General features: G+C 51.2%; 3 protein-coding genes across 18 annotated transcripts in view; 1 reads left to right on the top strand and 2 right to left on the bottom strand.

The window, feature by feature from the left end:
* On the top strand, window positions 1-9022 carry LOC110402122 (malignant fibrous histiocytoma-amplified sequence 1 homolog). 3 transcript variants are annotated; one of them, XR_002440914.1, is made up of 12 exons: window positions 1-1235; window positions 2209-3085; window positions 3665-3956; window positions 5060-5246; window positions 5989-6179; window positions 6268-6755; window positions 7544-7701; window positions 7931-8090; window positions 8192-8262; window positions 8349-8479; window positions 8646-8752; window positions 8869-9022. XR_002440914.1 is itself a non-coding variant. In XM_021403851.1 (11 exons), exons 1-11 carry the CDS (start codon window positions 1091-1093, stop codon window positions 8884-8886), a joined length of 2694 nt encoding a protein of 897 aa, XP_021259526.1. In that variant the 5' UTR covers window positions 2-1090; the 3' UTR covers window positions 8887-9022. The 3 variants fall into 3 exon arrangements, 2 of the variants coding, with proteins under 2 accessions (XP_021259527.1, XP_021259526.1); XM_021403851.1 differs by lacking the exon at window positions 8349-8479 and having other exon boundaries at window positions 2-1235; XM_021403852.1 differs by lacking the exons at window positions 8646-8752; window positions 8869-9022 and having other exon boundaries at window positions 8345-8488.
* On the bottom strand, window positions 9074-14327 carry IRF7 (interferon regulatory factor 7). Of its 6 annotated transcripts, XM_021403855.1 has the most exons (12): window positions 13725-14327; window positions 13262-13424; window positions 12531-12638; window positions 12300-12462; window positions 11546-11708; window positions 11408-11469; window positions 11233-11278; window positions 10990-11112; window positions 10634-10915; window positions 10170-10541; window positions 9919-10037; window positions 9074-9728 (listed from the first exon to the last, which is right to left on the bottom strand). In XM_021403855.1, the coding sequence occupies exons 3-12, from the start codon at window positions 12551-12553 to the stop codon at window positions 9582-9584; spliced, it is 1500 nt and encodes a 499-aa protein (XP_021259530.1). In that variant the 5' UTR covers window positions 12554-12638; window positions 13262-13424; window positions 13725-14327; the 3' UTR covers window positions 9074-9581. The 6 variants fall into 6 exon arrangements, with proteins under 6 accessions (XP_021259530.1, XP_021259529.1, XP_021259533.1 ...); XM_021403854.1 differs by having other exon boundaries at window positions 13262-14327; XM_021403858.1 differs by lacking the exon at window positions 12531-12638 and having other exon boundaries at window positions 13262-14327.
* SLC25A22 (solute carrier family 25 member 22) overlaps window positions 14542-27939 on the bottom strand; it is a 37385-nt gene continuing 23987 nt past the window's right edge. For all 9 annotated transcript variants that reach the window (XM_021403860.1, XM_021403861.1, XM_021403863.1 and 6 more), the window contains 6 exons: window positions 25879-25969; window positions 19007-19125; window positions 18016-18187; window positions 17628-17782; window positions 16689-16764; window positions 14542-16564 (listed from right to left, as the gene is read on the bottom strand). In XM_021403860.1, the coding sequence (XP_021259535.1) occupies window positions 16411-16564; window positions 16689-16764; window positions 17628-17782; window positions 18016-18187; window positions 19007-19125; window positions 25879-25969 (767 nt within the window). In that variant the 3' untranslated portion in view covers window positions 14542-16410. The remainder of the gene's footprint in view (window positions 16565-16688; window positions 16765-17627; window positions 17783-18015; window positions 18188-19006; window positions 19126-25878; window positions 25970-27939) is intronic.

Genomic DNA, 27939 nt, shown 5'->3' with positions numbered 1-27939 from the left:
ATGGGATTGTAAATAGAAATGCTTCTTATAGAATTCTTGACAAGATAAAGTTCAGAAACCTTTGTGGTATTGTTGATACCGGAGGAGAGCCTGATCTAGGTTGTGAATATACTGAAGCTGAAAATGAAACACCTTTGGATTGTCGTAGGTATGATTCTGGAATAACCCATATACACAAAGAAGGATAGCTGGTTTGAAAAATGAAGTTTGGTTAAATAATGGAAGCAACTATGTTGTTGACCAGAAAGACCATAACAAACAGTCTGGTTTCTTCTCAGACTGATTTTCTACATTCAATTTTTGGTTGATCCTAGCCTTAAATTAGCAGTAAAGATTATAGCCTGGCACAAGATATAGCAGAAGTGTATATACTGTTAGCGCTGTTATATTTTAATTACATCTGCACCTGCATTGCCTAGAGGAGCACTGAAGCTGAAAAACCCATCCTGGAAGTGGTTACCCCTTAAGTTACACGAGGAAGAAGTTCTGTGTATTGAATGCATGCTGCAGTTGGGTGGTAGTGTAGCCTGTGGATGTCCTTTCCCTGCTCCACAACTGTAGTAACACCAAAGTGGAGGTTGACTTGAGACCCGCTCCTACGTGATCTTCATCACATAGATGACCTCTAGAGTGGCTTTGGAAGAGATCTTTATAGGAATAAGTTCTCTGGTTTTTATGTAGTAGCACTGAAACAGAGTGGTGTCCTTGCAGAAGCGAAGATCTGTCTTATGCAAGGCCCTGCAGACAGCACTGGGGGGCCAGGGACTTGGGGGGGCTGGTCATTTCTGTGTGGGACATGCTTCCTCATTATCAAGCAGTACATGTTGGTAGAGGAGCCTTACCTTGCTCCACCATGAGGATTTAAGAACAATTAAGTTGCTATGCAGTTTTGCTGTTTTCTACCTGATAAGCGTAGGAAAAGAAAATGCAAATAGTGGAGGGCCTGAGAAGGGGTCAGCTCCCAAGTCCTGCAAATTCCAGGCATTTGGAGATAGGAGACTGGAATCCCTTTCTCTTGGTACTTCAGCATGGTGAATGAGGGCTTGGTTTCCAGCCAGGGGTGCTTGGGTTGTTAGGAGCTGCCCTGGGGATGGATGGAGAAAGAGGGTGGGGTTCCCAGACAGAGCACGGGGAGGCGGGGAGCCAGACAACAGGAGGAAATGAAAAGGGGAGACTGAGCGAACAGAGGATCCAGCTGGTGCCACGCTACAGGGCCATGGCCCAGCCCAGAGCCTGTGAGTAGCTGCCCAGAGCTTTGTGCTGCTCACAGGGCCTGGGTCGGGGGGCGGGGGGGGATCCTGGGGCTTATCTTTCTGGAGGAAATGGCAGAGAGGTGCTTGGAAGTGGGTCAGAGCTTGCTTTCCAGGAGGGCTGGTTGCATGCTTCAGATTTAGCTGGTGGTGATGAAAGCCGGCAAGTCATTCCTGAGCAGGGCATCTTGCACAAGGGAGTTACATGCTTGACATCAACTAGCAAGGAAGTGAAACGAGAGGAGAGCGAGTTCAACCATGTTTTGTTCTGATGTTGTGTCATCCTCATCCCCTCACCCTAACTCTCCCCACGTGCAAATCATTTTTCTCTAAGTAGCCCCTCCTGGGACTGCCTGTAGCCCATTTGCAGCTCCCTTTGCCTGTTCCCTATTCTCTGAGAGACCTTCGCTGCCTCTGCGTTATTGCCCAGCATCAGGCTGGCAGCTGCAGCAATTCGGGGAATTGCAGCACCCATCTGGAGGGTGAGGATGTGAGAGAGGAAGTGTCTGTGCTCACCAGCCCTGGCCTCAGCACGTCCCCCGGCTGCAGGCTGGAGCTGGGGCTGGGCGGCAGTGCGACAGCGAGTTATTTGGAGAGCAGCAATCCTCCACGTGGCATCTCTGTCCTGCTGGCCCACAGCTGAGATTAGGGTAGATGCATCTACTGCTGAAGTTCTTGTAGTGAGAGCAAAGCTGTTTATGTGGCTCTTGGGTTCCTGGTCAAAGTCTGGTGGGCAACGTTTCTTCTATGGCTTCCTGTGTCTTCAGGCCCAGACAAGATCCTCTTGCTGTGGTTGTGCTGTTCAGGCGGCTCTTGTGTTTTGCTTCTGCTTTTCCATGCTGGGCTAAATTAATGTTTTGCCAAGCTCGAGGTCTCAAGGGACCCGATGACCTGCAGCCTTAAGTGAAAGTCTCTCTTCCAACCGGTCCTTAACCACCCTTGCTGTCCCATATGCCAGGGCAGGAGCAGGACTGTTTGCGGGAGGTGACGCTCTCCACCCAAAGGCTGCGCGTGCTGCCTCCAGCAGTCCTCAGTAACCCCAGCCTGGAAAGCCTTGACCTCGACAGGAACAAACTCAGGAGCATCACCGGCATTTCTAAACTTGGCAACCTGAAGAAGCTCATCGTATCCAAGAACGAGATTGTGGACTTTCCCAATGAAATCCAGAGCCTGGTCTATTTAGAGAAGCTTGAACTGAATCAGAACCAAATCCGGGTCATCCCAGAGGGCATTTTCTGCCATCTCCCCAGGCTTAAACACTTGCGGCTGAACAACAACCGTCTCAGTGCTCTTCCCAAGGACCTGGCAGCTTGTGGAGGCAGCCTCCAGTACCTCAACATCTCCAACAACCTGTTCCGAACCTTCCCCCAGCCGGTCCTGCAGCTGACGAACCTACAGGAGCTCCATGTGCAGAACAATGCCCTTCGCCAGCTCCCCAGGGAGCTGTTCCAGGGACAATCCCTGAAAATGTTCAAGGCCAACGGGAACCCGCTCAGGGAGCCACCCAGTGAGGTGTGTGCAGGTGGTGTCCAGCAGATCCTGAATTATTTCAACCAGCTTCAACATGGTTCAGGGCAGGAGGACAAGAGGATCAAGGCCATGTTCCTGGGGGCCTCGCTGGCTGGGAAATCTACCATCTGCAAAAGCCTGAAGCAGAGGCAAGCCAAACTGGTGCCCAAGGAAGAGCGAACAGTTGGGATAGAGATCAGTGAGTTTCGGATTGAGGACTTCACCTTTCTCTTCTGGGACTTTGCTGGCCAGCTGGAGTATTACATGACACACCACGTGTTCATCACGCCACAGGCACTTGTCATCCTCGTCATCAACCTTCACATGTAAGAGCTGAATTCAGGGGAAAGTGGGAAAAGGAAAATGTATCTTGAGTGGGTAACTTTTCCCCTTCTGTTTCCATTGTTGATGCCATTTCCATTGCATCTAGGTAAGTGCTCTTTTCTCAGCAGCACTAACTAGCTCTCTGTCTCCCTCTTTTTGTAGATCATACATTTTATTAAAGCACCTTAACAAATTCCTCTATTTTGAGACATCAGGTGTATCTTAGCTTCTGACAAGATAATCTAAGTGGTCACCAGCTTTGCTTTCTGCCTTGGCAATACCTCTACAAGGCTTCTGGTGCACCCTGAAAATTGAGAGCGCATCAGGGTTGAGCTTTTCGGTACAGACGAATCCTGCTCCCATCCACAACAGGGAAGGGCTCTGCTACGGCACCCAGCTTTAAATGGCTTAGACTAAGGATGGGCAACTTAAGGATGGGCTTGGGTATGGTCCATGACAACTTAGGACATCTGAATTCTTCTATAGAAAGTCCCTGGGACAGCACAGAGTGCATGGTTAGGCCTGTGCTTATGGAAAAGCACTAGATGTGAACTTGGGCTTTTCTTTCTTTTCCTCCCTAGGTACCAAACTAATGATGATGCTTTCAAGGACCTTGTTGGTTTCTGGATCAACAACCTGTTCATGCGAGTCCCAAACTCGGTGGTGCTTCCTGTGGGAACACACGTGGACTGTTGTCAGAAGCAAGAGGTGGAGGAGAAGAGGTCCAACATCATGGCCAAGATCACGGCCATGCTGGCAGAGAGGAAGAGCAACCTCACTCACTTCATCAACAATCTGGAGGAGAGTGAGGAGCCTGAGGTTTATGTGGACCAGTGGGAGAGGCTGAAGGAGATGGAGAGTTGCACGTTAACCGTAGGGCTGAGATTACTGTGGATTTACTGCAGCTGTTAGGGAAACTAGGCAAGCTTGCAGGATTTGGGCTTGCTCACATGGGCAGGTTTAGTAGGGTGGCTGATGCAGAGGTGGTATGTCATGGACTGGCTTCACCTAGCACAGCGTCCTAATAGGGATGGTTACCCACTGCTGACAAATCAGGCAGTTAGTTACTGCAGCAGCTGCATGGGGTTGGGATCAAGGTGGCAACATTTCATACGAACCACAGGGCCGTAACTGCTGACTGTGACCCTCTGGTTCCTTCTCGCTGCTCTCTGATGGACATCTCTGCTCATGGCTTGTAGCAAGGGCCTGGGGAGGAGTGTGAGGCAACTGCATGTTGTATGAAGACATATCCACTTTGTTTTTTTCAGCCTAGTCCTCCACTCCTTCAAAAGGGGGGGGAAATAGGACAAAGAAATTTATTTTGCAAATATCGTGGTGCAGGCGGATGGTTTTCTGGGGACAGCTGCAATACAGAGACAGAGCTGTAATCCTAGAATCACAGAATGGATTGGGTAGGAGAGGACCTTAAAGACCATCCAGCCCCAACCCCCTGCCATGGGCAGGGCTGTCACCTACCAGATCAGACTGCCCAAGGCTCCATTCGACCTGGCCTTGAACACCTCCAGGGATGAGGCATCCACAGCTCCTCCGAGCAGCCTCACTGCCCTCATGGCAAAGGTGATGGAGGTGCCCTCTCCATGGAAGGGGTGCTTTGCCCGTCTGTACAGGCTGCCCTGTCCTTGTTGTAGAGTGGCAGGGGAGGCCAGGTTGGAAGGAACTTCGGGATGTGTCTGAAGCCAAACTCTTACTGAAGCTGGGCCAGGCACTTGCTCAGCATGTTGTCTGTATAGTGTGGCAACCATCCAAGAATATCGAGCATCGCTGGGCAAACAGATAGCTGCTTGGCTTTCCTCAGCAGGGTATCTAGCATTTTGCTTAATGCTTACTGGCATACACCTTGCTCCACCTCCTTGGTGGCCTCTAAAGCATTAGGTCACCCTGTCACCTCACTGGCCATCATCACGGTGGCCTCTGCTGGCTTTGCTTTTGGCAGGTATGTGCTTTCTGTCTTTCAGATCTTAGACCTGGTTGCTGTCAACTGCACAGATCACCATGATATCAAAAAGCTCGAAGCCACAATTCTGGAACATGTGAGGAACAATGAGCTATTCCCTGAAGTTGTCCGTGTGCTGCCACCCGTCTACCGGGAGGTGGAAGCTGCCATCGTGGATATCACCCAGAGTGAGGAGATGGCAGACCACGGTGAGCGCTTCCTCATTCTTCACTTTACCGCTGTTCTGAGAGGGACAGGCTCTCTGAGGTCCCTCTTTGTAGGCTGCTGAAGATCTTGTAAGGAGCAGCCATTGTCATTGCCTGGCTTTGTCTGATGTAGAATGGTTTGAGTTGGAAAGGACCTCAAAGATCACCTAGTTCCAAACCCCTGCCATAGGCAGAGACACTTCCAACAGGCCAGGATGCCCAAAGCCCCAAGCAACCTGGCCTTGAATGCTTCCAGGGATGGGGTGTTTGCAGCTTCCATGGTCAGCCTGTTCCAGTGCCCTGATCCTCAAAGGAGGGAGGAATTTCTAATATCTATCCTATTGCTAGCATCTGACTCTGTGGCCTAAGGAAAAGCAAGGGAAAAGGGCAAGTTCTTCTTCACATGAAGGCTCTGCCAGCATCTGTCAGCCTGTGGATGGAGGAGCTTTCAACTGGCAGCATAGTCTGTAATGTTGCTCTTTCTCCTCTTTGCCCTGTATAAACACTTTAAATTCATGGTGTCTTCCAGGAGGAAGAGGGATAGTTTTAATGCTTCTCTTTGGCTTCCAAACCTATGTCTTGCAAACTTTATTTAATGCATAGCTCATTGGTCTCAACTGCTACTTAGGGACAGGGTGACATTGGGCCCTGCTGGTGCTTGTTGGCCCTGAAAAGCAGCCTTTGACTGCTGGCTTGGCAGCTGTGCTATGAGATGGGTGCGCTGAGCACCTACGTCTCCCTCTAGGCATGATGGACCTCCAGTACCTGCTCAGTGAACTCTCCCAGCGGGAGCGCCTGGCCAACCTGGACAGAGAGCTTCTCCAGGATATCTTGCGCTACCTGCACCGCATCGGCCTTATTGTGTGGTATGAAGAAATCAAGCACCTGGAAAGCACTGTCTTTCTACAGCCCACCTTCCTAATAACTACGTTCAAGGTGAGCATGGGGAATAGGACTCTGCAGGGCCCAAGCTTTGCCACGGTCCTCTCACCACAGCCTCTCATTTCCCTCTCTTCTTGCCTAGCTCCTCGTGAGGGACCGCCTGGTCCAGCAGCTGGAGAGCATCTCTGTGGACGCGTTGATTGCCGAACACGCCACCATCAGGGACAGGTCCAACTGGGTGTGTGCCTTCAAGTCCAAGGCAATGCTGTGCCACCAGGCAGTGCGTGCTTTGGTGAAGTACCAGCTCTGTTCGGAAGGGATGCAGGACATCTTTGAAGAGATCATGGGGGACAAGACCCGCATGGGGAAAGGGAAGCTCTTTAGCCTCCTGCAGCACTTTGAGCTCTGCCTGGAGGTGAGGCAAGCCAAGGCACTCAATCCTCTGGCCAGTGAGTTTGTGCCTGGGAAGACATGGGAGACAACACCCGGCCAAGGCGACTCCTGGTACTTGTTCCCAACCTACCTGAACCAGACTGAAGAGGTCACTAACGTGTGGGGAGGAGATCACCGTGATGACCTCCACATTCGTACCTACTTCTCACCTGAGATACCTGAGGGCTTCTTCCACAGGTGAGCAGTGTTGTCCAGCTCCTGGCCGAGGCGTCTGGCAGGCCCCTCACTGGGGTTGGTTGGGCGCAGAGCAGGTACGACTATCAGCAAGCCCTCAGCTGTTGAGGCCGTGACAGCTGAGGCATGAAGCCAGGACTCAGGAGACCAGGGTGCAGTCTTAGCTCTGCCCCGGACTTGGGGAGCCCTGGATGGATCACTGTGATGTCCCCTGTCCAGATGCAAGGATAATGTTCCTTCTGCATCACCTGCCATGTGGAGTGGGTTTTGGCAGTTCATTGAGCTAGTTTGTGCCTATCCAGGCAGTTGGAAGTAATATCATAGAATCACAGAATGGAGTGGGTTCCAGTTCCAACCCGTTGCCATGGGCAGCTCTGCCACCCACCAGATCAGGCTGCCCAAGGCCCCGTCCAACCCAGCCTTGAATGCCTCCAGGTCTCACAGTCCCACTACAGCAGGGTGTGGAGGAAGGCCCGTTTTCCTCTGGGACTAGACCACTTTCCACTGGGCCTCTTTCAGTTTCTGAAAGGCCTCCTATCATTGTAGGGTTCTTGACTTGTATCTAGGGTTTTATAAGGCAACCAAACCTGGAAGCAGCTCTTGCTTTAACAGGCTGCTCCTGCTGCTTGAGCCATGGTCCTCATTCAGCTTCTAGCTCTATTTTGGCTCTGTTTTCATACTGAAACTGTTTTCATATTTTTCAGGTCAACCCATTGCCACATTTTCTCCCACTGTGGGATATAAGTAAGTGGAGGGGAGGGTGGTTAAAGCCACAGGCAATCTCTTTGCAGGTTCCTTGTGAAAGCTTGCTCCTTCTACTCCACGTACTGGGTGGCCAAGGCGACCTGCCTGCTCGTATGCAATGGCAAACCTCTGCTGCTCAAAGAGAACAACCAGCGAGCATACAGCTACCTGGAGCTGCGGTACAGGAAGCCAGAAGGAACAACAGGTGAGGAGCACCAAGGAATAGGCAAAGGGCCATGTGAGGGAAGTAACTCTCTCAGCGCATCTTTAAGTTGCCCTTGAAGGCTACCATGCTTTGGTTAAGATGACAAACTGTGCTGGTACGCCTGTTCTGGTGGTGGTTGGCCACAACAGGGCTGGAAGCAAGTTGTGTGGCTCCCAGGCCCCTGTAGGGCTGCTGTGGGTAACAGTGCCTCTCTTCTTTTGTCTGGAAGGATTCCAGTTTGCCTGGGACTTCCTCATGGCGGTTGTGTTCATCATCCAGAAGCTCTCCGAAGAGTGGCCAGGGCTGCACATGTGCGTGAAGACCCCTTGCCGCACGGACGGCTGTCCCGCAGAGCTCATCTGGCCAGACATGGACAGCAAGATCCCCGTGTATGTATGCGCTCGCTCAGCACTGTAGGGCTGGAGCCTGACGGGTGCTGTTGCAATGCCCATTGGGCTGAGCAGCTCTTTCTTAGCTTTTTCCTTTACAGCACAAAGGAAGATGTTAAAACCTGTGGAACGTGCGGGCATCGGTTTGGTGCAGAGCTGCTCTTACCCAAAGGTGAGCCTGGTGGTGGTGGAGCAGAGCCCTGGCCCGAGGGAGGCATGTGATGGTGGTGTCCTGTCTTTGCCTACATGGGAAGGCAGAGCCACAGCGTGATCTGACCAGAAGCAGGGAATTGAATGGGCTGCACAGAGATGAAGGGACGTATCTAGTGACTCTAAGTGGTGAGGAGCTCGTGTCTGGTGGAAAATGCCAGCTCCCCTCCTGGAAACAGGTACTCTAAGCACGCACTTCCTCTCCCTGGGGCCAAAGAGGTTGACAATGGCTGTCCTGACACCAGCAGGGCTTCCTGCTTATTTTTAGGGGAAAACAGCTCAACTGCTGGGTATGCTGCAGCTGAGTTGTTTAAGAGCTGAGGGTCCCCTCCTCCATCCCCACAGTGCCCAGGCAGCCGGAAGCAGCCCCAGCACAGCCCCCTGTCCACTACTACGTGACCAGCTACGGCACCACCACCTTCGGGCCCAGCAGCATCCATGTCACCCGGCAGGTACCATGTCCCCTCCCCTTGCCTCTGCCCCCCTCCCTGTGCCACCCTCCTCAGCTCCACACTGCAGCCCATCCCAGGGATGGCCTTTGTCTTGTAAGCACTTTGTTTTTTTCCAGAACATCTCCAGTGAGTAACTGCAGGCCAGTGGGGAAGGAGGCTTGCATGGAAGACAAAAGAATTGTTTTAAGCTGAAGGAAAGCTGCTTTAAGCATGCTGAGCTTACAAGTACTACTTGCATCATTACTACATGGCAATAAATGCATAAATATAGGTGCTGACTTGTGATGCATAAAGGATACATTGAGAGGGCAATGCAACACATGGGAGGGGGAAGCACTTTATATACATATATATTTAAACTTACAAAACTTCAGAAAAGTAAACGTGTGAAGAACCACAATCCCCAAGAACTCCGGATAGCTGTTAAAAAAGCCACATGCCAGCTCCAGGGCTGCAGGAAGTGTCCTTGGGGCGAAGGAGGAAGGACTCCCACTATTCACCATGCTGGGGCTGTGAGGTTGAAGTGCTGTGCAGTCAGAGGAAAAGGCTTTCCCAACCACCAAGCTTTTTGCATCAACTTTTGGAAGAGGGGAGAGCTCCCGTGCTGGGGCTGGTTGGCACGGCCCTACTGCTGGCTGCCCCCATGGTGTGTTGACCCTCAGCCAGCACCTGTAGCCAGAGCAGGGTTGCAAGACGTGCCGGGGGAGTGGATGCAAATGCTGCTCTTTTCTCCTCTGTAACAGTGAAATCAGCCCCATCCTCACCCAACAGTGCCAGAAAGCTCTTTGCAAGACAGCAGAGGCCAGGGAGGGAACAGACAAACAGAGTGTTAGTCTGTCTGCATGTGGTACTGCTCGATGAGCTCAAAGAGGTTGAAGGAGTCAGAGAGCTGCAGGCTGACATTGCCACTGTTGAGGGAGGAGGCTCCTTCCCGCTGCACCTGCTCGTACCAGTACTCGCAGAATTTGGGCACCAGCTGCAACAGCACATGGGCACAGCTTTGGATGGAGTTTTGGGCAGCTGCCATGCTTCCCCATGCAGCCCTGTCCCTCCATAAGACAAAGAATGGGGTGCACAGGACAATCCATCTTCCCAGGTTGTGAGAGTCCCAGTCTCCCATAGTATCCATCTCCCTCCGCCTCTGAGGCCACATCGGGGCCACTCACCTTCACCAGGATGAGCTTGGACTCCTTGGGCCTCCTGCTGGAGAAGCTCTGCCCAAAGCAGAGGAAGATGGTGAAATCGGGGGAGCGCTCCCTGCGCCTGTCGCGGAAGTCCCGGAGCTCTGTAAGGAGAGGCAGGGCTTGGACTTTGGGCAGGCCCCAGCGAGGGCGGTGGGGTCAAGCAGTAGGGTACGTAGGTTAGGTGCTCCTCACCACCTCAACCCCAAACCGGGATGGGAGGGGGCCCTACCCACCTGTGCAAAACACATTGAAGTCAAAGATGGTGGTCTCCTTCTCCCGCTGGAGCAGATTGGTAGGGGGTTCCCCACCCTCAAGCTGCTGTGACAAGGCCCAGAAGACCTTGCACTTCTTCAGGCGAGTGGCCAGGAGCTGGCCAGCCCGCTGCTCCAGCCGCAGCCCCACCACCCCCAGCAGGTCCTCAGTGTAGTGCCGCTGCCTAGGGTCGGCCAGGTCCGCAGGGCTAGGGAAAAGCACCAGCCGCTGCTCGGCCACCGCCGGGTCCAGGGGCTGGTAGGCCAGCACGCACGGGCTGTCGCCCACCAGTTCCTGGTGGACTGTCTTTCCTCGGTAGTAGATGGTGATATCCAGGATGAGGGGCAGCTCTCCTGCATGAAGCAGCTGTCAGTGATGATGGCCCCAAAAACCCCTCATCCCCACAGAGGGACCTTCAGCTGTGTCCCCATAGAGGGACTCTTACCTGTGTCGCCTGCTGGGGGTGGAGGTGCAGGGTTGGCAGGCTGGAAGAGCAGCTCATTACTCAGGGATGGCGCAGGGATGACACATTCCTCCCTTGCAGCGAAGTTCCCGGCCCCATTCTGCCCGCAGCCCCCACCTGGAAGGGGCTGGTCCCCCAGCAGCAGGGGCTCTGGGAGGCTGCAGGTGGCCTGATCTTCCAGGTGCCCCCACTCTTGGAACGGTGGCACAGGGTGGCAGCTGCCTGGGCCAGGAAGGAGCAGAGCATCCCCGGGCAAGGCATCCCCTACAGAAGCATTATGGGTGGGTGGGGGTTACCCTAATCTGTGCCCCCCCCAGAACGAGTGGGCCTGGTCTCACCTCCATTTGCCCAGGGGGCAGGCTGGGGGGCAAGGGCAGAGATGTTGCAGTGCTGCAGTACTGACTGCAGGATGTCCAAATCCTCCTGCGTCAGGGCTGGTGCAGCAGCACCATCTGCACTGTCTGTGGGGCACAGCAGGGGAGTCATCAGGCATCAGCAAAGCCAAACCCAACCCCCAGCATGGCTTGGTCTTAGGACAAACCCACCTCGATCCCACACCCAAACTGAGGACTCGGGCCTACCTGTGGGGGTGGTTTCTGAGGCCACATCATGGTGGTTGAGCAACAGCTGCAGAGGAAAGCGAGACAGGGCTGCACCATCGGAGCTGTGGGTCCATGCTGAGGGTGAGGGCTGCAATGCCCAAGCAGCAGCAGCACTACCAGGCCCACTCCCCTTCTGCTATGCTTATCCCCTTACCTGCGGCTGCTGCAGCTGGGTGTCCATCACAGGGCCCCCAAAACCTCTGTCACTGGGGACGGCTGGAAGGAGAACAGGGTGAGTAGGGTGCCCCAAGCTCAGCCCCGACCTCATTGCTCCCTCCAGGTCTGGGCTCACCTGGATCAACTGCATAGACCTTGTGTGGGTCATCGTTGCACTTGGAGCGGTCCTCCAGCAGCATGAACATGTGGGTGCTCCTCAGGGCGCAGCGGAAGTTGGTCTTCCATTTGGCTGGATCCTCAGAGCTCTCCTCGTACCTTCCGCTGGCCTTCGCCCAGGCCTGGTGGGCATGGAGAGGTGAGCACGGGGACCCCAGGAACATGGGCGTGGAGGTTTGGAAGAGGCCCTGATTATCCCATCTCATCCATACTGAAGGCCTTGAGGTCATTGCTGGTCACCCCTTGTCACATACACTTTGAAGACCTTGGGGTCACTGCTAGCCACCCCCCTACAGAATCACAGAGTGGCAGGATGGCTGAGGCGGCAGGGCCCTCTGGGTCCATCAGGCCCAGCCTTTGCACAAGCAGGGACATCCAGCGTGGGGTGCTGCCATTCCCACCCGCCTTGAAGACCACAGACCTCCAGTCACCCCTATCCCACCTTAAAGACCTTGGAGTCACCACTGATGACCGTCCCATTCCCAACCACCTTGAAGACCTCAGGTTGCTGCTGTTGACCCCCCTAATCTCCCCCACCCTGAAGACCCCTGGGTCACCACTCGCCACCTCCATCCCACTCGCCTTCGAGGCAGACCATCGGGTTGCCACCAGTCGCTGACCTCAACGGCCCCACCTTACTGCTGGCGATACCCCAACCCACCCTGAAGACCACTCATCTCCAAGTCCCCACCGGCCACCCCCAGGCCCCCCACCTTGAAGATCTCGACATCGCTGCTGGTGACGTCCTTCCTGGCATTGTGCTTCCAGGGGATGCGGAAGACACGGCGGGCCGGGTTGATCCAGCAGAGGCCCTGGTACAGCCCACTGCTGACGGCATCCAGCAGCCAGGGCCCAAAGCGCAGCTTCTGGGTGTCCCTGCGGGGCGGTACGGTCAGCTCCCGGGCTCCACGGATACCCAGCAAGCACCCAGCCATGCTGCTTACCCCTCACTATGCAGCGCTGCCATGGCTCCGCAGCCTCCGCACAGCAGTGCGCTACGATGGGACGGAGCCACCCCAGGGCTGGGCTCTTATAGAGAGGGGAAGGCTTTCCTGGAAATCACGTGGGGAAACAAAACCGAAACCGCTGCAGCAGGCGGGAGCGGCTGGGCTGCAGCTGCGGGGACCCCAGTTCCTAGCCCTGGGCCTCTCGCTCCCCCACGGGCCCCAGAAGAGCGCTGGGGGCACTGGGAATATCCACACTACGTAGCGCGGGTCGAAGGACACCTGGGAACGCTGCCAGAGGGGTTTTCCGCGTCGGCGCGAAGCTGCAACCTTGGGGCTGGAAAGTCCAGCAGGCTTTAAAATTATTTCTACAATTTATTAATTCTTGTCTTAACGCTGAAGGCAGCGCAGAGAACCAGCCCTGGAGGGCAGCAGGCAGCCGTGGCCCCACACAGAGCCTGCTCCTGGGTTTCATACGCAAATAATACAAAAAGAGGGGAAATCAGCCCTGGGGGCTGCTGCCAGCCCTTGGGGTGAGCCCCTGCCTCCCAAAAATCCTCTCCTTCCTTGCCCCTTACTCCCCCCTACTGCATTCTAGGAAATTCCCCTATTACTTCCCCGGGACTTCTCCATAATTTCCCAGGAAATTTCCGCACTGCTTGTTAGGAAACTCCTCCCTTCCTTCCTGGGAAATTTCCTTGTTGCTGTTCAGAAGTTCCTCCCTTGCTTACCTGCAGATCCACCTGTTGTGTTCGAGGGACTTTCCACTTTACGCTCCAGGTTTGTTTCAAAGAGATGTCCTTGTTGTTTCCCTGGACTTTTTCCTCGTATTGTTTCCTATGATACTTCTGTTGCTTTAAAGGACTGGTCAACTTCCAGGAAATGTCTCCTTCACTGCTGAGGAAACACCACTGTTTCTTTCATGGAGATTTCTCCTCTGCTTGCCAGGTATTTCCCCTATTTGCACTCCAGCAATCCCCCCATTGGTTTCAAGGACGTTTCATGGTTAGCTCCCCCATTACTTTCTATGAACATCAACCACTGCTGTCTGCAAAGTTCCCCCACAGATTCCCAGGATATTTCAGGATATTTGCCCCTTGGTTTTTGTGGAATTCCCCTTACTGCTCTCTAGAAGAATTCCCACATTGCCTCACAGGAAACTTCCCCATCACCCTCCGGGTCATTTTACTGTACCTTTTCAAGATTTCCCTATTGTTTTCCTGGATTTTTCCACTTCGCTTTGTAGGAATTTCTCCGTGATCCTTTAGGACGCTTCCTTACCACTTCCTGGTATGCTTTTCTCCTTTCTTCCAAGGAAGAAAGCAAAAAATCCACAGTTGCAGAGGAGCATTGAGCACCACAAGACCTACACCAGGTGGAGCCACCAGAGCCAAGGCCTGGGCAGGGACAAGGTGACACCCAACATGGCACAAGGGAGAAGGGCCCGTGCCCATCGGAGGACCCAATGCCGAAGTCATGGGGTAGGACACGCCAGGTGCCAACCCCACATTCCAGTAATCATCCCCTGCCCCAGGGATGCATGGCAAGGGCAAGCAGAGGTGCGTCTGTTTGCCTCTATTTCATAACACTGTAATCATCGCTTAGAGGTTCCTGATCCCTGGTGATGGATTGGAATTCCCCCAGTTGAAACTCATCTTTGTTTTGGTGCCAGCCTGCAGGGCCAGGCCATGGCCACCTCCGAGCACCCTCCAGCCCCAGGTCCAAGCAGCTGAACCCAGCCCCAGTAAGGTCACCGTGTCCAGAAGCACCTGGGGGTAAGGAAAGGTGACCCCCCTGACCCCCACTCCCACAGCCTCATGGGTGCCCCCCAACCCCCACCCTCTCCAAAATGCTGGGATGGGGAAAGCAGGGAGGGAGACACTGCTCCAAACTCCCCCATATCCAGCACCTGTATTTAGAAAACCATAAATATCAGCCTCCCCGCAATTAGGATTCGGGGTATTTTGTTGAAAAAAAAGAGCTGAAGGTTTTGGGAGGAAGAGTGAGCACCTTAGAAAAACCACAAATCTTTCTCTTTTAATCCACCCAAGAGAAATCCAGAGCAAGAGCAGCATCACAGCACTACACACATCACAGACATCTACCGGACTCGGAGACCATCTTTGCACAGATTCCTTCCCAGATACACGGAAAAAAAAATCATTAAAAAAAAGGAAAGTGATTCACATAAGCAAAGTGACAAGGAACAAATCAGCCACAGAATGACTTTTTCTGAGAGAAGAAGGACACATCGAGGAAGAAAGCCCTCGGCATACGGGTTTCGAAAAATACCCTAACCCAAGAAAGCTGAAACAGAGGTGGTTTTCTTTTAAGCATTAAAAACATGGGTTATTTTTTTTTTAAATTAAATATACAACTGAAACACAAACACCAAGCAAGCGCCTGGAGAAACAAGCAAAAAGAAGGAATGGAAGGTGAATTTGACTCGTTTAATTTAAACATCGAGGTTGGGTGGATTGCACCACATGGAATAAATAATGGAGAAGATCACGGTGAGGTTGTTGATCTTGCACTTGAGATAATTCACCAAGGATTAATAGCACAGCCCAAGAGAGTACTCAATGAGAATTCCTCTGACAAGTGGTTGCAGAGCAGGTTGTGAAGTGGGGAAGTGCCCCCACCACCCAACAACAACCACTACCCCAGGGGCGAGAGGGATGATGAGTTTTTGGGATGTGGAGGACTCGATCCTGCAATCCCACGTGCGCAGCAGCTCCTTGCTCAGGGCGTGGGATCTCCCTGACAGCAGCTGGCTGCAGGCACGCCCAGTCAAACAACAATGCAAAACCAGACCTTGTGCTTTCACCTTGCAAGGTAAGAGCAAACACACGGCCTTCATAGCACAGCTACTGGACCTTGGACCCTATGGCAACAGACCAGGCTCCTCCTTGCATGCCCTGGGGTCAAGCCAGGAAACACACAGCTAACTGTGTACACAGATAACCATACACCCACTATAGGCATTGCCCCGGGGCGGGCAGGCTGAAGGAATGTAAGTGGTTTCTTTTTGTTTGGTTGCTTTTCCCTCCCCACAATCCCTGCGTTAAAAAATAAAATAAAATAAAGTTGATCCCAAGTTTCTCTCCTTCCCCTGCCTGCAGCCAAGCAGGGAAGGACCTTCAACATTCACATGATCCCACAGACATGTTCCCTACAGAGCAGCCACCTCGCCTCTGCACCTCGCCCAGATGTGCCTCTGACACCTCATTAGGAGGGAAGTCCCTTTGCTTTAAAACAAGAATAATTACAAAAACAATAGCAATGATCCTCTTTCCCTTCCTCTGACCTCCAAGAAATTCACCCTCGTCCAACTCATTTTTGAGCTTGGGAGAGGAAGGAGGTGAAGGATTCCAAGCCAAGGAACTTGCCAGACCCAGCGTCCCCTTTGCAGGACACCTGCTCTCCTCCTGAGACCCAGCACCCCGAGGGCTGGCTGAGGGACACAGCTGCCCCTGCAGCCCCTCTGCAGGCAGCCAGGAGCCCTGGGAAGGGTGGAGGTGGATGAGGGCTCAGGTCATTTTTTTCCCCTTCCCTCTTCTAAATGCTGGGAGGAGACTTCTGGGTGCGCAAGCCCAGTCTGTGCTTACCAGTGTCCTTAAGAATTATGATTAAAAAGAAAAAAAAAAAAAGATATGCATAATTGGGTATTGTCCGTGGAAGGAGAGGGAGGGAACAGGCTCCAGATCAAGACAGAAAAGGGACTCTCCCTCCCCCTGTTTGCTCATCTGGAGACCATGTCCCCCATGTTCCCATGCGAACCCTCTGTGCTGTTGCTCTGACACCACTCGACATGGACGACGAACACGGGGATGAATCCGGCGTGGCAGAGGACGGGCGGGCACGGGCGGGCATGCCAGGGCTAGGCCCGGTGCTTCGGGAGTATGTCCAGGAGGAACTCCGCAATGCCAATGAAGTAGACAACTTGTGCGATGCCGAAGAGAGGAGCGATGACCAGGGCTCGGCAGTACGCCCCTTTCAGGAAGGCCATGGGTCCTTCCTTCTGCCAGATCTTCCTGGGAAAAGACGGCACAGGTCGGTCAATGTCCATTCCCATCCCATCCCTCCATCATGCCAGGAGAACCTCTGGCCCTGCCCTGGCTTTCTGCCTTCCCCTAGGACTAAACCCAGGAATCTTACTTGGTGCAGTCCAGGATTCCTGAGTACGTGTCTTCGTTGACTCCCCTCTGCAAGGACTGCAGCCGCGTTTTGATCACTGGGGAGAAAGAGGAGAGACAGTGGTGAGCGGAGGGCTGGCCTTCCCCCACAGCCCTTCGCTGCACAGCAGGCAAGAGCCAAACCTGAGAGCACTGTATTTGGGACAGCCAAAAGGAACACAGACCATTTGTATATATGTGTCACCAAACCAGGGGAAAGCAAGCCCACTCCTTTACAAACGGATGAAAGAAACACAACCACCCAAAAATTAACCAGCTCCCTCCACTCACTGTGACCAAGGCTTCCAAGGCTAACCTAGCTTTAAATACTTCCAAACTCAGTACCTTTCCATAAAATGGGATCTGATTTCCAAATACTCAGAGCTAGCTCCAAATGCTCAGCTCCTTCTGGAAGAGCAGACCAAAATATCTAAAATATGCAGCACTGCTCTTCCATTTCTTCTCCTCTTGAAGCGTGATGTTGACAAGAGAGCAACTACTTTCAGGTGAGATTTTAAGGTATTTGAGGCAGCTGCTGTGGGGCAGAAGAAAAGGCCCCTGCTTGTCTCTGCCCTTTGACACCACGTGTCATTGGTTGGGGGTCAATGCTCCAGATGGAAACGTGCCCTTTCAGGGGCATGTTCTGCAAAGAACGGCTGAAATGAGTTACATCTTCCTGACTTACCTAGTGAGTACTGCAAACTTCTGTGTAAGAAACGGCCAAGGTTCCAGCTCAGCTGAAGGAAACACCTTCAGCTCCTGGAAGCAGCTCCAACAGCAGAGCTCGCTTTCTATACTTCCCTCAGTGCTCATGCAGTGAAGAGGCGGCCATGGCCATCCTCCCCCTCACCCAGCCCACCTGATGGCCTCTGAGTGCTGTCACATGGCACCAGGCCGCCAGCACAGGCTGCTGGGGACTCACCATCGCAAGGATTGACAGCCACTGCAGCCGTACTGCCAGCCACACATCCAGAGAGAAAGGACACGTAGAAGGGGGCCTTAACACTGGGGTCCTTCTGGCCCAGCTTGTTCAGGTTTGCGAACAGCGGGAAGTAAACGATGGAGAATGGAACATCCCTGTGGTGGGAAAGGAGGAATGGGAAGAAAGAAAGAGGACAAAGATGAGCAAAGTCAGAGCGAGACACCAACAAACCGAGCATCAAAGGAAGGGCTGCATGCACGGTGTGTTGGCAGTGCAGCCACAAGTGCAGTGCAGACATCATCCCGGCTCTGTGACTGCACGAAGACGACATTTGAAACTCCTGTGTCACTCCCTGGAGGCTCAGGCTGACAGTTTTGCTGTGTCCTACCTCAGCAGCGTGGCTCCCAGGCCCTTGTAGAGTCCCGCGATGCCTTTGCTGCGCAGCAGCTCCCTGGTTATCTGCGTTGCTGTGGTGCGTGTTTCCACCACCGGCTCCGCCGCCCCCGCCGCGGAGGAAGAGGAGAGCTGGGCCTGTGCTGCCATCAGCTTCTTCTGTGCCGCTGTGGAGAAACAGAGAGAGCGTGAGACTGCAAGATGCTCAGCAGCAGCCTCCTGCTGCCTAGTGCCACGGGACAGGAGCTCCCAGTAGGGCAAACTTGAATGAGTGACATTCAGCACTTCTGTTCTCTGCTTCCTTCCCTTGACAGCAATCATTAACTCTGAGCACGTATAGACCACATTTATACAGGCCACGTGGGTCTTTCCAGGAGCCTTTTTGAACTCTGATGCATTTCTCCTCTTTGGCCAGAAGATGGGGGGCAAGCCAACCTGTAGGTAACGCTGTGGCTGCCACCGGCACACCACAGGTCCGTGCTGCACAGAGAACAAGCTGTTCACAGCAGCATGAACCTCTCCTGAACCTTTCAACTGTGGCTTAAATCCTTCAAACACTTTAAAATACTACACAGAAAGAAGATAAGGTCTGCATTAAAAACAGCAAACAGATGAAAGAAATAGAAATCCATGATTATTCAGGAACGTCACATCAAAGGAGAGATTAGAGGACAAATTGGCCCATTTTCCAGGTGGTTTCAGAAGGTATCTAATGGGCGTCACCAGGCATTCTCAGCAACAGGGCCACACGCTGGGCTGGCTTCTGAAGGAGGTTAAGGCAATAGTGACAGCTCTTCCTCCAGATTCGCTGTGCCAGTTCTGGTCTCAGTTCTGACCAAGAAAGGATGTCTGGAAGCTGTTAGGATGGTGCTATCGCAGGGAGTAGGGAAGAGGTACCTCTGACTCAAGAAGGTGGGAGGAAGGATAAGGGTTTTTTTTGGCTCATTCCCTCCCCTTGCCTGGCACACAGGGAGATGCACACGTACCAATCCGTCCCGCGTCCTGCAGCTGGATTTTGAGCATCTCCATGGGAGTGGTGACAATCACCTGGCAGGTACCCGCACCGCAGCCTGCCAGCATCTCCCTCAGCAGCGTCAGCTTCTTCCTGCCCAAAGGAAGAGAGAGATGGTCAGAGGAGGTGGCCAACATTCAGAAGACGCCACAAGCCCACCCAGCACAGCCCCAGACCCCTACACGGAAGGCTGGCTGCTCATTGTCATACCATGTGGTCCCAAAGGGTGACCCACATCATACCACCAGGTGTCCCAAAGGACACGCTAACCTGGTTCTGTTTCAGAGGTGCCACATACCTCAATTCAGCAGCGGGCAAGAGGGGAACATGCAGCCCTTTGCATCCCTGGACCAAGAGCTGCAGCGGTTTCCCTCCTGCCAGCCTAGTCCTTTAAACACTGACGACACCTCCACCAGCAAACAGAGACCACGGTGCAAGGAGAAGGGAGAAACAGTTAAAGTTGCTGCTTTCAACTTCTCCAACAAAAGCATAATACGTAAAAAGTGAATGTGAGAGTCAAGAAGTAGCTCCCTTATGATTAGGAACTTCTTCAACTCATCAGCCTTTTCAAACCTACTTCCTGAAGGCAGAAGCAGCACCTTTTACACCCAGCTGGTCCTGCTGAGGAACAAAGGGCACGATGGACCCCCTGTACTGCGGCTCTGTGCATTTTCTGCACCAGAGAGCTGGAGTCACTGGGGACATGCTCTTGTCTTACAAAACACAGCTTCCTCCCTCCCAAAGCCACAAAACCGCCCAGCTACGGCTGAAAAGAGGAACTCAGGATGCAGAAAGGCTTAATTTTCAGAAACTGATGAGTTCTCGCTCTGAAAGAATATCACGCCCTGGCGGCACGAGAAATCATTGAAAAAAAAAAAAAAAGTGCTTATGATCTGTTACTTTTCTAAAGGAGAAAAAAAAAAAAAGCAGAAATAGATCATACAGCCAGGGGAAACAGCCTCTTATTTTTGTTGTTTTAAACACAAGGAGCACTTTCACCTCCCCACAGCCCTGCTCCTACAGCAATAAGCAATCGCAGGGTCTGAGCACAACGAATGGAGCATTAATTGCTGCTGGGAGCCACCCACGTGCTGAGCAGCAGGCAGCGCTGGGGATTTGCCAGGCTTCCCCCAGCTGGGCACATCGCTCTGCCCGCTCCCCACCTGCCCAGCTCTGCTCACCGGCCGCAGGGAGCCCCGGGTCACAGCAGGACTGCCCTAATCCTGCTCGCCTGCCACGTCAGCACGTCTATTTCTCCGCCTCCCATCTTCTCCAGGCTGGGTATCAGAGCAGGGGATTAGAGGCACAAAGCCACAACAGAGATTACCACGGCTAAATATAGAGCTCTCTTTTGGGACTGAAGGAAGAAACATTGCATAGTATTACGTTTCCAAATTCCCCTGTGGATGAAACACGGGCAGAAGCATGGCTGCACAGCCCTTAGGCCAGCAGTGGGAGGATGCAGACACGCACAGAGAAGCCAGCTACCAGTCCCCCCACGACCTGGCAGAGCATCTCCTGCCTCAGCAAGAGCCCTGCAGCAACCCTGGAGCACACACCTGGCTTTCATCCAGGGAGACTGCTTTGATGCCCAGTTCAAAAGCTTTGGAAGATGCCCTGCGTGTCCATCCGTCGGACGTTACCCCAGCACACAAAAATCAGCCTGCCTCAGTTGAGCTCCACGGAGCCCCACCAGCGCAACTCACTGAAGGCTTTTGTGCGTGGGTGTATTTTAGAGAGATGTTAAACAGGTACATCAAAAGCGGTAGAATGAGGGCTTTCCACTTTTTGGTTTGCATCTCCTGGGAACCTGAGGGGAGTCCAGGAAGTAAAAGCACACCAAGATAAGCAAATCTTTTGTCAGGAGGCTTAAAATTTACCATCCAAAGGTCAAACTTCCATCACAAAACTTTGCTAGTCTGCACACAAAATGAGTTGGGAAACAGATCATCTCTAGACAGCAATGGGGGTTTCAACTTCAAGGCACCACAGGCCTTATCCTCAGTGGTTTGAACACTGGAACATCACAACTAACTTCAAAAGCCACAATTCCTATAAGGGTTTGGTCCGACAAGTGCAAGAACAATCTTTCATCACAGCAAGAGCGTGTTAAATATAACAAATATCCCAAATTCTGCACTGATGGACATCAGTCACTCTTTTGTTTTCCTTTCTTTCTTAGTAATTGATGTACACATAATTAGTGACAAATCAACAATGCTAAAAGGGGGTAAGGAAGAAGTTTCAAGTTCTGTATAAATCAGAGTTTCAAAGTAGAGCTGAAAAATAAGGCAAAGACAAACAGCAGGAGCTAAAGCAGGCTCCTGCTGTGATTAAACACCCATCTCCAGCTCCCTCTGGATTAACAGCTGAAGGTGCCCTTACCTTCTGGCTGACCCTTGGTGGCTATGACTTCAACCCACTGTAACTCTCTGTGCTGCTGTGAGCTAAATAAAAGGATCTCAAAACCAGTTATTCCTGAATAGATACAGTGAGATTATCAACTCTGAACTTGCTCTTCCACCTACAAGTCTCAGTAGGTTGGATGCGGGTTATCTGCATTAAGGAAGTATCTGGACATCCAGCAGATAACTACAGGAGAGAACTGGCCCAATAAAATTCTTCTTAGAAAGCAGTGATGCATGGGCATAGGCTGCCCAGGGAGGTGGTGGAGTCACTGTCCCCAGAGGTGTTCAAGAACCATGGAGATGTAGCACTGAGGGACGTGGTCAGCAGGCATGGTGGGGGTGGGCTGTGATTGGACTTGGTGATCTTGGAGGTCATTTCCAACCTTAATGATTCTGTGATTGTGTGAGTGCGTACAAGGTGACACAGAAGCTCAGCAGCACGACTAACAGCAGCATCCCTCCTTCCTCCTCTTCACAGTCTGTCTATGTGCACTTTGCAGCTTAAGGATCACCCAGGCCATGCAATGGCTGCTTATCCAGATGACACAAAAGAGATGGTCTGAGTATTTTAGGAGAGCCTGAAAGAGGAGCAGATGAAGGAAAGAGCCCAGCCAGCAAGGCAATGGAGAACAAGCTCCATTCTCCACACCTACATGGGAGAGCAGGACAAGTGCTGTGTTTGCCTCTGGGATTATAGTCAGCTATTTCTCTTCTCTAAGCAAAGCCAGAAAAGAAGGGGGACAGAAAGGAAGAAAATTTGCTGGCATCAGCAAAGGAACAGTTAGTGCAATCGCACCGGTCTAAGTAGGAACCTGAGCTGCTCAGTCAGCACATCACCAGCCTTTGCTCCAGAACAGCAAATAAAATGCAGGTAAATAGGATGGGAGTGGCAAGAGAATAACATAATAATAGGCCTCGAGGAGGAGGAACAGCAGGAAACTCATCCAGGGACACTGTGGAGTTTTTATGATTAAGAAATACCTTTTATAAGGAGACAGGAGACACTTTTTACTGGAGCCAAGGCAGAGCACTTAGCCAAGAACCAAACCTGGCAAACACATGGCAAACAGCAGCCATCTGGCACTCAGTGCTCTGCAGATAAACATGAAACTCCATAGGACACTATACAGGGACCAGCTTTTAGGAAGTGCTTAACACCCAAATTCAAAGAGGACAAGAAGAGTTATATGCAACACTTGCAGCTATAAGAGACCTCACATATCGAGCACCTAAAAACATCATTGCACTTTAAATGCATGCAGGTGTACTACCAATTTACATCGCTTTCTTAGCTTCATCCCCGTGTGCTTCATACCCAAGTGCTTCACTTAGCTCTAGTGATTCTTGCTCTCTCATTCTCTGCTCCGGATGATAAAGCTACTGCAGCAGCTCTGAGTTTATGGGTTTCTCAATCCATCCAGCTTCAGAAATTCAGAGAAAAATCTCATCAGTTCCCTGTAGCCTAAAGGGAGGAAGTTTCCCCTCTCACATCCTGCTTTCCCAGAGGCGCAGCCACAGCGATGAAGACCTGCAGGAAGATGCTTCTGCAGATCCCCACTTCTGCTTGTTGGCCTGGAAACCACAGAGACTCTTAGGGCAAAATAATCACAGGACAATGCCACGTTTTCAAGGGGGTTTCCAAGGCTCACAGGGCTCCTTGTTACTAAATGAGGAGGCATCGGAAGACCAGCGCAGTAAGTTTTGTTTCCTCTGGAAATGAGAAGTGTTAACAGCAGGCTGCCACAGTGCTGTCAACGTGAAAATATAAACAGGAAAAGAAGCAGAAATTAAGCCCCTACCCTGTGAACACATTTTTCTTGTGACAAAAGGAGAGGAAAAGCACTGTAGGAGGGGGAATGCTCATCCGAGCTGGCCCCAGGCTGGAGAGACCTGCAGGAGCAGAATTCTTCAGGCTCAGGGAGACAGGAGCATCAACAGGGGCATACGGTCCCACCTGAGGTCCCACAGCCCCAGTATGTCACCTCCTGATGCATCCATGAGCACAGCCAGAAAAAAAAAAGTAGTCTAGCACAAACCCGCGGTGATACAGCCCCAAAATAGTCTTCCAGCAATCTGCAGTCAGGAGCTTCCTACATTATCCGTGTTGTTTTCCATCTGGCCTTTTGGAAACAGGCTTTATGCCACATTCTTTTTCTAGCAGTTTAAAAGCAGGTCCATTTCAACATCAAGTTTTTTCAAAGGGAAAAAAAAAAGCTCACTAAAAGTTGCTGAGTATCTTGAAGCTATTTTGGGCCATTTGCCACATTTTCTCCTGTCCACAAGTGATTCTTCCAAGTGCAAGTGGAAGACAGACTCAGCAACTTTTGATCAGCAGACACTGATAAAATACGCATGTTTTGTAAAACAAGGAACTGATAAACAACACATTTCAAGCAAGACAAGTGCCAGAAGCTTAGCAAGGAAGGCATTCAATGTTAAATTGATCTAGAAGACTGTCGCCCTGTCTTATATCCAAAATAGCCAGGGAGAAGGGGACAGAAGCATCTCAAGGGAGAAGCCTGCAAACAGCTTGGAAAGTGGGAGCAAGAGCAAGGCAAATCCCTGGCAGACACCCAGCTCCATCACCCAGTGAAATGGTTTTGTCATGTGTACTGCACACGGGAAGAGATCCTCTGAATTGCCAGCAGGAAGGTGGCACGCAGCCACCAGAGCATGGCTGGGCACCACCTCTCCAACAAGTTACTTTCACCATCCCCATGCCTGTGATTTCCTTGCAAGAAGAAGAAGGATTCCAAGATAAGCAACTGCCCTACAGTTTCTAAGGGTCCTCATGCTCCATGGTGATCTGCCTGCTCCCCATGCCCTAAGCAAGGTCACAACATGTACAATACCTTCCAGATGGATCCCAGTTTCAGGGCCTGCTTCAGGGCTACTATAGCAGCCACAGCTAACTTGCAAGACACCTTCTTTCCCATTGCATCTTGGAATGACACCTCTAGTTAGAAATATCTTAAATATAGTCACAGTATCAAGGTTCTGTCCAATTCACTCCAGCTATCTCCACAAAAAGAGCTGACCAGATTTTGTTTGTCCAAGTCCCCCACTACGGTTGACCTCAACACCATGTGATGTCTAGTTCACTTGCCACCTAAACAAGGCCCAACCTTTATTTTCCTCTAAAGGAGAAAAAAATACTTCATACTAAGACGCAACCTATTAAGCCTTCACTTCATAGATGGTGGCAAAGAGCTTAGCTGCGCTCTGGGCTACAAAAGTACATCAGGGCTCGCTGTGCTGTCTGCTGCAGGGATGAGACCCACCACTTGGAAGAAGCAATGAGGACATCATCACCTCCCACCCTCTGTGCAGAGTACAGAGAGACACTATTTGAAGAGACGGACGATCGCAAACAGCTGCGAGCCAATGAGTCACACAAATGTACACTAAGCGCTACTTAAAAAGACTCCAGAACAAAAAAAATGGCTCAGATTTGAAAGATGAAAGGCTCAGATCCTCAACCTCTGTAAATTTGCAGACTCCGCTGACATTGTTGAGTCACTGTGTTCTGCAGCAGCTGCGACTGGCATGGCATGTTACGGGAAGCTGTTAAACCACGTAATTGTGGCAGAGCTTTGCATTTGCAGCAAGGTGAACTGCTAGGATGAGTTAAGAACTGGGATTTTATCCCAGGCAGGTTGCTTTCTAACTACTGTCGCTGAAGTCAGTGCCCTTGCTGGACCCTTCACTGTCTGTCTCTGGAGAGATGTCTTGATCCTGAAGGGAGACACAAGCGTCCTCTGAATTGCAAGGGAAATATCTCAGTGAAAACAGCATTAAATATCCAAGGTCCAGCTCCAAACAACCACCATACTAGCACTTTTTACTGGCATTGAGTCTGCATTAACCCACATTCTCAAACTAAACAGATAATCTTCATCTGGCATTTCCATTGCCAGTGCCCTTTGCCACTCAGGTTCATTCATCACTTCTTCTCAGCTCTCTAAAATTATTTTCAAGCTATAGAAGGACAAGAGGGTGCTAAGTTTGGGGTCTACACAACTTGAGTCACCATCTGTTCAAGCTACAGTCACTGAAAAGCCCGAAAGAACACAGCAGCATCCAATGGGATGCTGAGGACAAGGGTCCTCCCAGCAGCTGTTTGAGCAGCCATCAGTGCCATTGGGCTCCTCTCAAATACGTTGCTTACAAAGTCTGGATCTGTTAACCTCGGCTAAGAGCTAGGACTATTTTTAGAAGCTTGAATAAAAAGCAGTCATCCAGTGAAGTGCTTTTCACTTCCAGTTTTAGACATCATTTCTTTAGCTTAAATGTAATCACTGGCTGAGCTGTTCAAGGTCAGCTAACATTTCAGTCACCATATCACCATGCTCCACCTTTACCCAGACACCTCAGCAGCCTCATCCCAAAAGCTAGTGTCTTTTAAGCTAAACGCTTAAGGTCTGCACCCTCTACTCACCCATCTTTGGAGAGGTGATGCCGGAAGAAGTCATTGGCTGCCAGTTTGATAGCCTTCTCTGGTGTCACTAGAGTCAGGTTCACTGCAGCGCCTAGAATGGAAGAAAGGAAAAACCCACTGGAGAACGAGACTGAAAGAAGGAGCAGTTATCTGGATTATTCAGAAGTGTGTTGCAGCTCAAAACTGAGGACGGCAGAGCTGGAGGTTGGCTGATGGCAACTGGTACCTCTGCAGGGACTTCAGCCAGCGCTGCACAGGCTCCTGGGCTTAGATGATTGCTCTTGCATATCACCACTGGGTGTCACTCTCCGAGCAGTTGCTCAGTAGGACAGTTGAGCTGGCTTTTTGTCCACCGCAAGCCATGGTGTGGCTAGGCTGGCCTGCACACCAGGGACCAGGGCTGTAAACAAACCTCGCTCCCACCACCCACTGAACTTCTTTTTGTCAGGAGCAACAAGCAGCAAATCCCTGCATTGTGCCTGCCACAATGAGCAGCCTACAGGGCCTGGAGGGCCTTGGGACCGGCATTAGCGCAACACAACAGTTGGCAGGCAGCTTTCAACCTGCCCCGGGGCTAACAGGCTGAGGGGATGGCTGGATCCATCTGAACATGTGTGGTTGGGCACCATTAGATTAGTGTTCCAGAATATTCTCTTCCTTTTCAGCGTTAAAGCTCAGAAAGTCCTCCATTAGATAGCCATAATATTTCCAAGCCTCCACGCTGAGCTCCAAGCCTTGCGGGGGAGCTTGATACTTGCAAACAGACTAAACACCTTTGCAAGACTAAATACAAACCCTGTCTTTGCCAGGGTACGCCTTCTGCATTTAGGCTTGCTGTGGAGATTAAAACAACTTGTCCCAAAACTCTGATTGCCAAAAAGAAGACAAGCCTGCACTCACACTAAGCTTTGAAGATGTGGGGGACTTGTTTTTAGGAGGTATGAGCTCAAGTTAACAGGAAGTGTAAGAAGGGCTCAACAGACCTAAAGAAAGACAAGTCAACTCTCTTCCTGAGGATGGCTTTCTGCCTCTCTCCTTCAAAAATGATTACAGAACTCAGAAATTAGATGTGGAAAAACACAGGCTTGGGGGGACATTCTGCAGATTAGGAAGTGGAGTGGCATCACAGCTGGGACCAGGACATGGAAATCCTTAAATCTGCATCTCCATCACATAGGAAGTACCCAAAGGAAAACAGACAGCCTTGGCAGGACAGTCTAACACATTTTTCTCTCTGTCAGCAACATTCACGTTTTGTGAATCCACACAGCCTGATTTTCAAGTGAAGTGGCTACTTGCAAAGTGTTTCATCAAGTGCCAAGTTGAAGACAACCTCAACCTTGCTCCTAACAGTAAGGAAATAAGTACCTGTAGAGCACTGAGACAGCATAAATCACTTTTTCCTTGGAAAAAGAAAAAAAAAAGGAAAGAAGAAAGAACGTATTTGCTATTCAAATAGATGTACAAAGTGTTCCTTGAAAGAAAGAAATATAAGCCTAAAACATCAAGGAAAAATATAAGCATTGGCATGTGCTGACATCCTCCAGGAACCATGGAGGTTTTCACATCAATTTCTCCCTCAAATGCAAATAAAATGGAGGGAAATAAAATATGCAAAAGATGGAGAAAAGTTAACCAATTTGTTTTTTTCCTACATCTTTGATATTTTCAGCAAAGCTGCTTAGCAGAGAACGGATAATCCCTGTCCTCAATAATCCATAACAGCTTCAAATCACTGGAGGAGGAGAAATGAGATACTTCAGCTGTTTGCTGGATGCTTTCCATAGTGTTTTCTACCTCGTTATAAAAATCTTGCAGCTCTTCAATTCTAGCTATGCCAACGACCGTATTTCCCTAATTAAAGCTAATCGTGGCCTACAGGCAATGCTGCATGTACCTGAAGCAATGGCAGGCAACCAAAACGCAAAATAAATTGTAATTGTTAAATTAAAAAAAAAATGTATTTTGAAAAGTAGGGAAGAACCACAAAGATTGAAATCAAATTGTTAGAGGCAGAAACAGTTAGTTGTTTGCCAGCTGAAATTGTAAGTGCCTTTTCTC

This window comes from Numida meleagris, chromosome 6 (genome assembly GCF_002078875.1).
Source record: "Numida meleagris isolate 19003 breed g44 Domestic line chromosome 6, NumMel1.0, whole genome shotgun sequence".
NCBI classification, from domain to species: domain Eukaryota; kingdom Metazoa; phylum Chordata; class Aves; order Galliformes; family Numididae; genus Numida; species Numida meleagris.
This window is presented reverse-complemented; position numbering and strand designations above follow the sequence as displayed.